The sequence below is a fragment of the Heloderma suspectum genome, chromosome 4 (assembly GCF_057233095.1).
Source record: "Heloderma suspectum isolate Gila_16-S chromosome 4, 16-S_ref, whole genome shotgun sequence".
Lineage (NCBI taxonomy): Eukaryota > Metazoa > Chordata > Lepidosauria > Squamata > Helodermatidae > Heloderma > Heloderma suspectum.
This window is the reverse complement of record NC_139461.1, coordinates 175848761-175861572: the sequence shown is the minus strand read 5'-3', so window position 1 is coordinate 175861572 and position 12812 is coordinate 175848761. Positions and strand designations below refer to the sequence as shown.

Sequence of the window (12812 nt, the reverse complement as noted above, 5' to 3'; positions counted from 1 at the left end):
TAGAGACCAAATTGCCAATATCCGCTAGATAATGGAGAAAGCCAGGGAGTTTCAGAAAAACATCTATTTCTGTTTTATTGACTGTTCTAAAGCCTTTGACTGTGTGGATCATCACAAATTGTGGCAAGTTCTTGGTGGTATGGGGATACCAAGTCATCTTGTCTGCCTCCTGAGGAATCTGTATAACGACCAAGTAGCAACGGTAAGAACAGACCATGGAACAACAGACTGGTTTAAGATTGGGAAAGGAGTATGGCAGGGTTGTATACTCTCACCCTACCTATTCAACCTGTACGCAGAACACATCATGCGATGTGCTGGGCTTGATGAAGCCAAGGCTGGAGTTAAAATTGCTGGAAGAAACATTAACAATCTCCGATATGCAGATGATACCACTTTGATGGCTGAAAGTGAGGAACTGAGGAACCTCATGACGAAGGTGAAAGAAGAAAGTGCAAAAGCTGGGTTGCAGTTAAACCTCAAAAACCCCAAGATTATGGCAACCAGCTTGATTGATAACTGGCAAATAGAGGGAGAAAACGTGGAGGCAGTGACAGACTTTGTCTTTCTAGGCGCAAAGACTACTGCAGACGCTGACTGCAGCCAGGAAATCAGAAGACGTTTACTTCTTGGGAGGACAGCAATGATAAATCTTGATAAACTAGTGAAGAGCAGAGAGACATCACACTGACAACAAAGGTCCGCATAGTTAAAGCAATGGTATTCCCCGTAGTAACCTATGGCTGCGAGAGCTGGACCATAAGGAAGGCTGAGCAAAGGAAGATAGATGCTTTTGAACTGTGGTGCTGGAGGAAAATTCTGAGAGTGCCTTGGACTGCAAGAAGACCAAACCAGTCCATACTCCAGGAAATAAAGCCAGACTGTTCACTTGAGGGAATGATACTAAGGCAAAACTGAAGTACTTTGGCCACATAATGAGAAGACAGGATACCCTGGAGAAGATGCTAATGCTAGGGAAAGTGGAAGGCAAAAGGAAGAGGGGCCAACCAAGGGCAAGGTGGATGGATGATATTCTGGAGGTGACAGACTCGACTGTGGGGGAGCTGGGGGTGGCGACGGCTGACAGGAAGCTCTGGCGTGGGCTGGTCCATGAAGTCACGAAGAGTCGGAAGCGACTGACCGAATAAACAACAACATGTTCTAAAATATGTCTATCTGTAAAATCTCTTACTTTGTAATATTTGAAAAACAAAAACAAATGTGAGTGCTGAGAGACTACAGTACCTCTCTGTTCAGAGAGAGACATAACATGAAACACCACACTGAAATGGTGATGTTAAGCAACTTCTACCAGGCGACGTATCCCTAGAGTGATCTCCCAAGCCTTTTTATGAGATGCACATTTCTCAAAATGAAAAAGCAGAGTGAAAAGCAACTGTTGTTTAACACTGCTTGCCAGTGTTAATGCTACAGAGTATGCCAGGAAAGGAAACTGAACAAACTCCTGGAGGAATTCAGGCAGGCTTTATGCAATTCTTTGGTTAGGATCTTGGCCAGAACATGTTAATGTCTCTGTGTTCTGGTGCCACATTTTAAGGAAACAACTGAAAAATATACCAAGTGTTGGCAATCAGAGAGAGACACCTGTTTTTTCGAATCTTATTTTCAAAACATTTTTACTAGATTTCTGCATGTTTGTGTGCTTTCAGGTGGGTACAGCGACAAGCAACTTCCCTTGGATTATGCAGCAATTTTAATGACTGCAATGTTTTTAGGTACCTTTCTGTAAAGCAGTAATAAGAAATGGTTGGATTCATGGGCAAATATTGGCCTGGTAGTTTGAGCAAATAACTTTCAGCTGAACATAAGTCCATTTAGCCCAGTGAAATGTGGCAACTCCCCAGAGTTGTGAGCTGGTGAGAACTAACTGATGGACTATTCCTAAGATTCATTACTTCTCTGCCAAAAAGGTGAAGAACAGGAATAATAGTCCAAACGCTCATAACACAACACCAGTAAATGTCATGGTGCTGCATCAGCAGTCAGGGTCAATACTGTTGAGCTACCCCTTGCCCTGGAACATATAAAGCCTACCTTTCCTGACTCAGATCATTGGTCACACTAGCCTTCAGGCTGGCAACACAGTACACAAGAGCACCACAGCGCCCTTGGACATCTCCCTTGGTGCCTGCTGACGCATCCTGCCCCTCTTCATTTTGTTAAAAAAATATCGATTAAAAAAACAAAAGTAAAAGACCTTGGCTGGAAAGCAGCAAAGCTCCAACCTCCAGTCACCCCACCCTCCTCTTTTCCTCTCCTCTCCTCAGGATGCCTTTGGGTTCCACAAGGGAAGAGGAGAGTAGCTGGACTCTGGAGACCAGTGTTCTGCTGCTTCCCAGCCACTTGCTCAGGCAATCCCTACAGCATTCAGTTAATTGGAGATGCTGGGGATTGAACCGGGATCTTGTGCATGCAAAGCACGTTAACTCTCACTTTGCTATGGCTGGTCCCATTCACATTCTCATCTGAAGGCCAGACCAGAGAGACACGGAGCTGCTCCCACTCCATGTCTCTTTATTCTTTCTTCCTTATTACATCTACTGAACGGCATGCCATCACACGCTATGCCCCCCTACCTGTGCCCCCAGTGTACAACCGATGTGGGAAGATGCACAGCACAACGATGTCACACATCTTTTGTACCAGACATTACAAGGAAGACTGCACAGAGGCATGGAGTGGCAGTGTAGAGTCTTGTAAAGTCTAGTTTTGCCCATCTAGTTTCTAGTCTAGTGACGGAAAAATGCTAGAAGGAGGTGGGGCTCCAGCCTACGTGTTCACATTCTACACAGACTGAGTGCCTTGAATGCTCTTGTGTATTCAGAAAACACCTTTGTTCAGGGCAGAATATCAAACACCACAGCATCCATAACATACACTTTTGTTGTTGTTGTTTCTCAGCTTTTGAGACATAGTCTTGTTATCTGCCTACCTACCTGGACAAGCCTGATAGTTACACCTGGATATCTGAGACTTGTCTCCAGGACAAGGACGTCCACTGTTAGATGGGGGTGGATTGTTGCACAGTCGTGTTCGGGTCTGCTGCCCTCCGCCACAAGAAGCAGAACATGTGCTCCAAGGCTGCCATGTTCCCCAGTTTCCATCCTCTGTAAACCAGTACAGAAGGTTGAGAGCAGAATTAATAGAGTTTAACTGATGCTTTTCATGTTGTTACTTAATGGTGTGCACAAATGTTCTGTGCTAAGTGAAATGTGTGTAACTGTGGGATAAAACTGGAATCCTGCTTGCAAGAGCAGGCGAGAGAAGGGGATAGGCAAGGGAGACAGGTTGAGGAATGGAATGGGAGGTGCAGCAGATCTGTATAGACCAGGACAGGAAGGCCAAGGGGATCCTAGTATCAGGCTACTAGCCCTGGTGGCTATGTGCTACCTCCAGTAGCCGAGGAAGTATGCCTGTATATACCAGTTTCTGTGGAACAAGGGCGGGAGGGTGCTGTTGCGCTCATGCCCTGCTTGTGGGTTCCTGGTCGACAGCTGGTTGGCCACTGTGTGAACAGAATGCTGGACTAGATGGACCCTTGGTCTGATCCAGCAGGGCTCTTCTTATGTTCTTTTTTTAAGAAAACCTAGTCTAGGTCACATTAACATTACACACACCACTCTTGCCCGATACAAGCAACATGATATACGATATTTGTTTTAAAGCCTAAACTACATGGGATGGCAGCAGATTTGTCTCTTCAAATGTGGGCCTACCCAGTCAACCCTAAAGCAGGGTGTAGAAGTGTGATTTCAAGTGCTGAATGGGGTAGTGAGGGGCAATGCTAAACCCCTGCAGTCCCCCCCCCCCAATAAATTCCTTTTCCTCCAGCTAGACTCTGATATTGGAAGTAAACCCAGTTGGGGGAAAACTGGGGGAGGAAGGCTGCAGAAGGAAAGACAGCAAGGGCAAGGGGGGCTCAGCACCCTCTGCTCTTTTAGTGCTTTAGATTGAACCCAGCCCCACTTCAGTTGCATTTTGGGGCAGACCTGCATTTTTGAAGACACGGGCCTACTGCAAGGCACATGTAGTTTAGGCCTAAAAGAACAGACAACTGCTAGTCCATGGGCAGAGCAGGGGCCTACATTTCACATCTATCAGGCTTGCTGGTGGATTTGTGCCCATATGAACTCCGCACCCCCAAGCCTCTTTGAAGTAGGCCGCTACATCTAGTATCTTTGTAACACGTGCATGCTGAGTTCTTCATCACTTCAGTACTTTACAGAAATCTGGATTGTTGCCTTTCATGTATAGAGGTAGTAGCTATGTACATACCAAGGTAACTCACCAGGACATAGCTCTGCACGACACCTCTGTATCTGTGTATCAGCCCCAGCACAGGCCCTTCCTCCATTGAGTGGACGAGGGCTGTCGCAAGTCCGGTACCTCCTCATCTGGCCACTGTTACATGTTCGGCTGCAAGTTCCCCAGTTACTCCAAGGGCCCCAGTTTCCATGCACTGTGGAAACAGAATATTTTTCAAATTGGTACTCCTGACATTTAAAGGCACAAAAGTCCAATGGAATAATTTTGCCCCAACATGGAGGACAGTTTGTGTACTAATGGAGGCATACTGCCTCTAAGAATGGTGTGGGAGAGCTCTTCGCTATATTCTTATTGAGAAGTCCTTTACATCAAGACTGGGGAGTTTATGGCTTTTTGTTGTTTGTTTTTGTAATACTGTATGTGGACAATGGTACCCTTTTGCAACTCAAGGGAGATTTTGTATGTCATTTATGTGGTTGTCCCCATTAACGCCAAGTCTTTCGAGTTTGGGTATCCAGCTACATCCCTTAAGTTCTTTGATAACACTGTGACATAGCGTGGATGGATTGTGCTGTTGAAAAGTGGATGGGGCTGTGTGAGTTGAGGGCAATCACAGCAAGCTGGATCTGTGATGTGAATTCACTCATCAACCAGCTTCTCACTCCTGAGAACTGCAAGGGATCTTTCTTCCAATGCACCACCAGTGTAGCATACAGTGTAGCTTTCAGGTGTATACAATTAAGAGAGGGTGGCGAACCAGTGGCCCTCCAAATGTTGGACTACAACTCCCATCAAACCGATGGCAGGAATTACGGTCCAACAACATCAGGAAGGCCAAGGTTCCTCACCCCTGAATTAAAGTAACAGAAAACCTTTGAAAAAACTACTGTTCAAATCTGCCTCTTATTTATTGCATTATAATTATCAAGGACCATCACTTGATCTGGTCTCTGCAATCTGGCATCAGAAGAAGAAGAAAAGTTCTCTATAGGAAGCCCCAGTTTACCCCATGGTTCCCATCCCAAAGACACTTACTGGGGCAAGGGTCGTTATTACAAAAATCAACCTGCGCGTCACTCCCTTCGCATTTGTGTCCGCCATATTGTGGTGGTGGGTCTGAGCAATCTCTTGTTCTCTGTCGGGTGCCCCCTCCACAGGACATAGTACAGACACTCCAGCTGGACCAGGAAGTCCACTTTCCATTCACTGGTTAAAAAATGAGAGAGAGAGATTGAGTTTTTACACACTGTCAAATACAGCTCCATTTCCTGCACTGAAACACAAGTTCTGTACACATTCCAAATAGCCACAAAGGTCTCCAAGAATGATGCAAGTCAGAGCAGAATATAAGGGCCAAACTAGATGCAACAGGGCCATCATCCATGTGTTCACATGTAAAACAGGTGTGTGGATCTCAATTCCACAGAAAAGATGCACAGGGGAGAACAGAACTGAGCCCTCCCCATTTCTATACCTTATCTTCCATCCCCTCCAGTTGTTTGCTCTAGCACTTTTCCTAGCTCTGATACTGCAAGTGAATTAGGAAGGGATGAATATGCTTGACACAACAAACTAAGGAGAGATAAGGAGAGGGTTCAGTGTCCTTTTCCCCTGTGCTACTTACCCCCTGTTTTATATGCCTGCATGGACCCTAAGATCATCTTCAGAGGCCCTCCTCCTGGTGCCCCCACCAAATGAGGTGAAGTGGCTAGCTACTAAGGAGAGGGCCTTTTCAGTGGTGGCATCCTGGTTGTGGAATGCCTTTGCCAGAGAGGTTTGCCTGGTGCTTTTGTTATGGTCTTTTCGGTACCAGGTGAAGACCGTTTTGTTGTCCTAGGCTTTTTAGTCCTTCAGTTTTGTTTTTTCAATGTGTTATTATGTTTTCAGATATTTATACTGCTGGCTTATACTGGCTTTTACTCTGGTTTTATTATGATTTAAACTTTTTGAAGGCTTTATAGTAAGCTTCATCATAGGGATGGGTGGATTACTTACCCCATTCCAGTCCGGGGCATCCGCGGTGGGGGGGAAGCGATCTGTTCCTCCCCCGGAATCCTCCCTGGCTGGCTCCGCTCCAAAGCAAGTCCGCAGAGCTGCTGGCCAGGCCCACCTGCAGCCGGACTTCCGTCTGCTGCCAGGCTGCGGCCGCAAATGGCATCTGGCGTAGCGGGTGCCATTTGCGTCCCTGTGTTAGCCGTGATAGGCTACGTATATATTTACATAGCCTATCACGGCAAAGAGTAGCAATGCAAATGGCATAGCGGACGCCATTTGCATCCCTGCTCTTTGCTGTGATAGGCTACGTAAATACTTACATAGCCTATGTCGGCTAAAGCAGGGAGGCAAATGGCGGCCGCAGACCGGGGCAGCCATTCACAGCCGCAGACTGGGGCAGTGGACAGACCGAACCGGCCGACGATAGGTAGGGTCCGTCCCGGGAAAATTTCACGGGGTGGCAGTGGGGAGTGCTCCGTTCCCTCACGGACTCCGGGGGGACGGATTCTTTAGAGTCATTGGAGTTCGTGGTGGAATTCTCTACCATCCCTACTTCATCATGGTTTATTTTATGGTTTTAATATTTCTTGTGAACTGCCCAGAGAGATTTGGCTACTGTGGCATAGAAATGTAATGAGTGAGCGAGTGAGTGGGTGGGTGGGGCAGACATGTGAAAAGAAACATTACATAGGTAGTAACGGAATCCTGACTAGCTGAATGATTGGCCAAATTACAGTCTGCTCAAGCAGAATCCTGTGATTATGTTTTTTTCAAGACTGTATCACTTTGGAATTGATGTGGGGGACTGTGTTTTTGAACACTCTTTGATAGAAGGGAAAAAAACACCTCCATGCACATAGAAAAATGACATATCAGAAAGAAGGCTACAATAAATCGTCCTCCCTGATGAGAGGAGTCCCTTTTCTACATACAGAGGTATGGTTTTGAGAGTGAATACTAAAAAATTATATTCTCCCATCTGCAGCTTGATATGGCACAATTCAGGACAAGCTTTACCACTTGTTTCAGTTGAACATATCAAATGGCTCTTAATTTGCAGACCTGGAGCACCCTTTTAGTTTAGTGTAGGAGCGATACAAACGCAAGTCATGTTCTCAAAATTTTACTCTCTCTTGATTTCCCTCTCTAATGCAGTGGGACAAGGGATAACAAGCTGAGCTAGGGATAGTTTCCAGTGAGTGGAGGTGAAGCCTTTTTCCCTGCACATTTTTAAGTATAGAAAAGGGCAACTAAAATGATCAAGGGGCTGGAGCATCTCCCCTACGAGGGAAGGTTACAACAGCTGAGATTGTTTAGCTTGGGAAAAAGGAGGGTAAGGGGAGACATGATAGAGGTCTACAAAATTATGCCTGGTGTGGAGAATGTGGATAGGGAGACTTTTTTCTCCCTCTCACATAATACTAGAACCCAAAAGGGTCATCCCATGAAGCTACTTGGTGGGAAATTCAGGACAGATAAAAGGAAGGACTTCTTCACTCAGCACATAGATAAACTATGTCGTGATGGCCACCAATTTGAATGGCTTTAAAAGGGGGTTAGACAAATTCCTGGACATGTCTATTAATGGCTACTGGTCCTGATGGCTATGTGCTACCTCCAGAGCCAGAGGCAGTGAGCTTATGTATACCATTTGCTGGGGAACATGGGTGGGAGGGTGGTGTTGCACTTGTGTCCTGCTTGTGGTTTCCTGGTCAACAGCTGGTTGGCCACTGTGTGAACAGTCTGCTGGACTAGATGGAGCCTTGGTCTGATCCAGCAGGGCTCTTCTTACATTCTTAAGATTAATTATTGTCCTTCCTTCCACAAACCCAAATCTACCTTGACTTCCCTTCATCCCCCTCTTACCTTCCATCTACAGTCCCCTGTTCCTAAAATAAAAGCAGTCTTTACATTTTTATGAGATCAGAATTTGAGTTTGCAAAACCCCACAAAGCCTCAGAAATAGATCACCCATTCTGTTTGTAACTTACCTGGGCAGTCTCTCTCACTGCAAACCTGCATCTGCACATCAGGCCCGTCACAGTAGGAGCCATCAAATGAAGGAGGGGGGTTATTGCATAGCCTTAATCTGGTGTGAGTACCTTTGCCACATGTTTCACTGCAAGGTCCCCATGGTAGCCAAGAACCCCAGGCACCATTAACTGGAAGACAAAGTTACCATTCAACCTGAAACTTCCTTAACAAAAAAAGTAAGCATTGGATTGGATCCAAAGGTTCACAAGTGGAAGGATCCTTGCACAATGGAATCTTCCCATCTCTTCCTCCCCACTGCAGTCCTCCCCACATCCCTCCCCATATTCGGGGGGCAGGCTGGGATTCCCCTAAACAATGTGGGCTGTGCACAGGAATGGGTGAATCACTTAAAATTAGGCATAGGCACTTTGCGCAAGCAGAGCTGCGATTCAGCCCTCCTCCAGTAGGCCCTGCAACACAGCCCACATTGTTTCAGAAGGAAGGCCCCAGAGATGCTTTTCAGGAATGCAGGATGGAGGAGAGGAGGATCTAAGATACAGCAAGTAGCCAAGCTTTACTGATGGGTCCTAACTTGAAAGAGATGGAGATGCAATGCTCTAGAGAAGAAAAGGGAATTCATATGTGCCACTTAACAGACCCTCTGTATTCTCACCTGGACAAGGTCTAATGTTGCACATGATTGACTCTACAACATTGCCATCACAGGGTTTTCCACCATGTTGAGCTGGAGGGTGGCTACATGTTCTGGTTCTTGTCTTGTTGCCTTGCCCACAGGTTTTAGAGCATTCTTCCCAAGACCCCCATTCTGACCAGCTGCCATCCACTAAACAGAATATATATTATACATGACTCTTTAACATATAGTCTGAAATGTATGAGGATTAGCAAAACTTTGTCAGATACACAATGGAATCAGCTTAAATGAAAGGACTGGTAAATGAACATCAGGCAAAATGAACCTCAGGTAAATGGCAAAAATGCCTCTAGAATTTCCCCAGAATTTCCTTTTGTTAAAATAAAAACAACGTAATGTTATCAAGGCTGCTAAGTTTGCTAATTTGGAAGTAGGTTCCGCTAACACAAATGGGGCTTATTTTCAAGTAACTGTATTTAGGTTCAAGATATATGTCACATCAGCATGTAATATCTGAGCCATGTATGAACAGGTGAAACACACAGTGGCATTGGATTACTGTAACAACAAGTTCCCTTTATGTAGAGCTCACATGAAGAGCAGTGACTTCTGAGTTATTGGTAGACAACATAAGCATGTATAGAAAGAGTGAAAAGTTACCTGGACATAGCATGTTCTGACAGCTGCGTCTTTCATAAGCAGGCTCCGTGCAGCGCCGCCCACCATTTGCAGGGAGAGGACTGTTACACAGACGGATTCTCTTTTGAACACCTTGGCCACATGTTACACTACACGGTTGCCAGTCAAGCCATTCAGAAAAGCCACCATGCACTAGAGTGGAACAATTGCATTAATTCTGGTCAATATTCTTCTCTCAGTCAGACATGTGCATGTTAGAACTACTGAATGCTCCAATATCACTTGATGCAGACATGTTGCAAAATTCCTTGCCCCCTCAGCCCCATGGGAGCTGACTGGAAGAAGAAAAAGCCAGAACAGCAAAGCATGAAGAGGTGCAAAGCCACCTGCACTCTGCGGGTGGTAATTTTGAGCTCACAGGAGCCTTTAATGTTCTCATGAATTTCATTTCCACTATTACAGTAACATTGGTACAATAACCATCCTCTCATGGCCCAAGACACAGTTGGGGAAGTACCATTATAGAGAATGAGGGGTACAAATAGAAAAGGTGGCACCTCTTTATTACTTCTTTGCTTAAGCATGCACACTTTTCAATTACAAAGAGCTCCTCACTGAGCAGAATTATAAGGTTAACACCCACCTTGGACAATGAAGGGCACTTTGACAAGTACAGAGCCCATGAGGTTCCGAGCTACACATTCATATTCAGAAGTATCCTCTTTATGTGTGACTGCAATATGTAAAGAGCCATTTGTCAAAACGGTCATTCGGTCCTCACTAAGAAGAGGCCAGCCTTGGCGAGACCATTCTATGGTTGGAAGAGGTTCTCCTTCTGCTTGGCAGTTCAGCAGTGCTGTGGTTCCAGCATCCACAATAGTCTCTACTGGTTCAATCGTGATAACAGGCGCACCTAAGATTTTATTTGAAAGAGAATTAGAAATAAAACTGGAGGTTATAAATGTTGACATAGACCATTTACGATTGTGTACTCACTTATATCTCCTTGAAGCCACAAGGAGGACAAAGGCCCTTTTGTTATTATGCCAAAGTCTGCTGGAGTGGGGGATTGAGAGAGAGTCTGCAGGGGGAAAGTGTCAGATTGGGAAAGGGTTAAGCACCTTGCCCATATTCGCATTGTTTACCATGATTGCTGGCATACCATTTAGAGATGAGCAAGCAGCCTTGTATGGCAAACAATCTGTTGTACATCTGGTGTAACATTTAGAGATGAGCCAGCAGCCTTGTACATCAAGCAAAACCTTAAGGGGTGCTCAAAACCTTAAGGGGTCCTTGAGAACTCAAACACAAGGCTGGAAGGGCCCAATTCTCTCTGCCACCTAGCATGCCCTCCCCTTCACAAAGGAGAAAAAACTCATATTGAGGAAGTGGGTCAAGGCACCAGGTTCCCTCAAAAATGGGAAATGCCCACACAGCCTGTCCTTCTTCTTGGCCAGTGGTTGGACTGAACAGTAAGAAAAGCATACTCCCACCATAGTGACACTGGCAACATTATTTTCCACTGGTGCTCATGGGGGTTGTAGTTAAACTGTCATGAGTTTTGATGGAAAAAGATGCTGCCTATGTCACTATGTTGCTGGCCGGGAAAGAGAGGAGGCCCAGGGATAATAGGGATGGACATACCAGTCTATTTCTGAACAAACATTTTTGTGCGTTCATTTACGTGTCCTTTCCATCCCGTTTCCATATTGATCTGTGAATGTTTCCTTAAAAATTCCACACACCAACATCCTATTTAAATATGTATTTAAATATTTTGAATGCATTTTCTTTAAAAAAACAACCCACCTTTCTAAACATGTTTTCTCTCTAAGTATTCATTTCTAAACAGATTTTATCCTAAAATATAGATTCCTAATATGTGTTTTTTGAGCCAAGAACTGCACTGCAAAATTTGGGTAAGTGTGAAATCTGAAAGATAACTGGAAAGACATCCCAATCCACACCTACTGAACTAATGTGTGGATCAGGCCAATTCATATAAGAAAATGTGAAGACTGAATTCCTCAAGCATCCCTAGTGGGTTCTCCCATCTTTGAGGGTGCCCTCCATTGCCTGCTACCATGATCCTTTCCTCAAGGTGTGTTTATTTTCCTCGGGAAGAAGTAGCCAGTAATGGAGGAAATCAGGGGTGAGAGCAGAATCAAGGTGGGAAACATCTTATTTGGGACTCAGTTATGAAGCTCACTATGTGGTAGGGATGTCGGAGGAATCTGCTTGTGGGGGTGGAGCTTGGCAAGTTTTTGCCAGTTCGCTCATCTGTGACCTGGCCCGATTCAGCACATGATGAGTAGGGCCAGCTCATGGATTTTCAGGTGTTTTTTAAATTGGTGTAAATTGCAATTTGCACAATATTTTAAAAAACCCAATAAATTCCTGCGTTTGGAGAACTAGCCTGTGGCTCGGCTCGCAAATGCCAGCCCAGTTAGGGGTGCCACAGGGATCTGTCAGGTCCCAAAAGGGACGGATTTCCCAGCAATGGACAAGCCTACTAAGTGGCCATTGGCAAGTCATGACTTCTTAGTCTAAACAACCTAATTGATGAGAGACTAAAATATGAACTTGACAGAGGCAGAGAGAGAAAGATGAATGAACTGAATAAATAAGCTTAGTTTCTGTTGAAAGCTGTGTATATTAACACACGCAGCAGTGTAACATTGAGTGAGTGTAACATTTAGATCTCCCAATATAACAGTATGAATATCCTTTTTGGCTTACTGTGTAATGTTAGGGTGACGTGATGTTCAACTACACCAGCATCATTTGTAGCTACACATGTATATTCTGCAGCATCTTCATTCTGAAGAAAAATAAGTATTTTGTTAGACAAGCAATCAATCCAGAATTACAACCACCCCGCTATAGTCTGCCATGAAAACACCAGCGTAAGCAGCGTCCCTCTAGGGGTCAGTAATGAATGACCCAGTGCTTGCTCAGGAGGAACCTTTCCTTTCCTTACACATATTAAACCTGATGGTGGCAAATAGTGCAATATATATATATAAAGGAACAAGAAGGGATTCACAACAGTGTAATAAAGGCTACAGAAATGTTTGTATGCCATGATGGATTTCAATAGCTGGGACTGTAGACTGAAAGATTAGAAAGGAAACTGTCGCATAGCAATGCTTGGGAATTCCCTTTTCAGGAGATAGGAGAATAGTACATTATCATATACACATGTAAAAATATACTATGGGCTAGATCCAGTTTGGGTCATACTTGAGGTATACCCATTGAA

At 44.9% G+C, this 12812-nt stretch overlaps 1 protein-coding gene across 1 annotated transcript in view; it reads right to left on the bottom strand.

Moving 5' to 3' along the window:
* HMCN1 (hemicentin 1) overlaps positions 1-12812 on the bottom strand; it is a 349376-nt gene that overhangs the window by 26332 nt on the left and 310232 nt on the right. Inside the window, exons 86-93 of the mRNA XM_084848192.1 lie at positions 12290-12371; positions 10194-10463; positions 9572-9742; positions 8930-9100; positions 8274-8444; positions 5323-5493; positions 4310-4480; positions 2958-3128 (exon numbers count right to left, since the gene is read on the bottom strand). Of these exons, the coding sequence (XP_084704318.1) occupies positions 2958-3128; positions 4310-4480; positions 5323-5493; positions 8274-8444; positions 8930-9100; positions 9572-9742; positions 10194-10463; positions 12290-12371 (1378 nt within the window). The remainder of the gene's footprint in view (positions 1-2957; positions 3129-4309; positions 4481-5322; positions 5494-8273; positions 8445-8929; positions 9101-9571; positions 9743-10193; positions 10464-12289; positions 12372-12812) is intronic.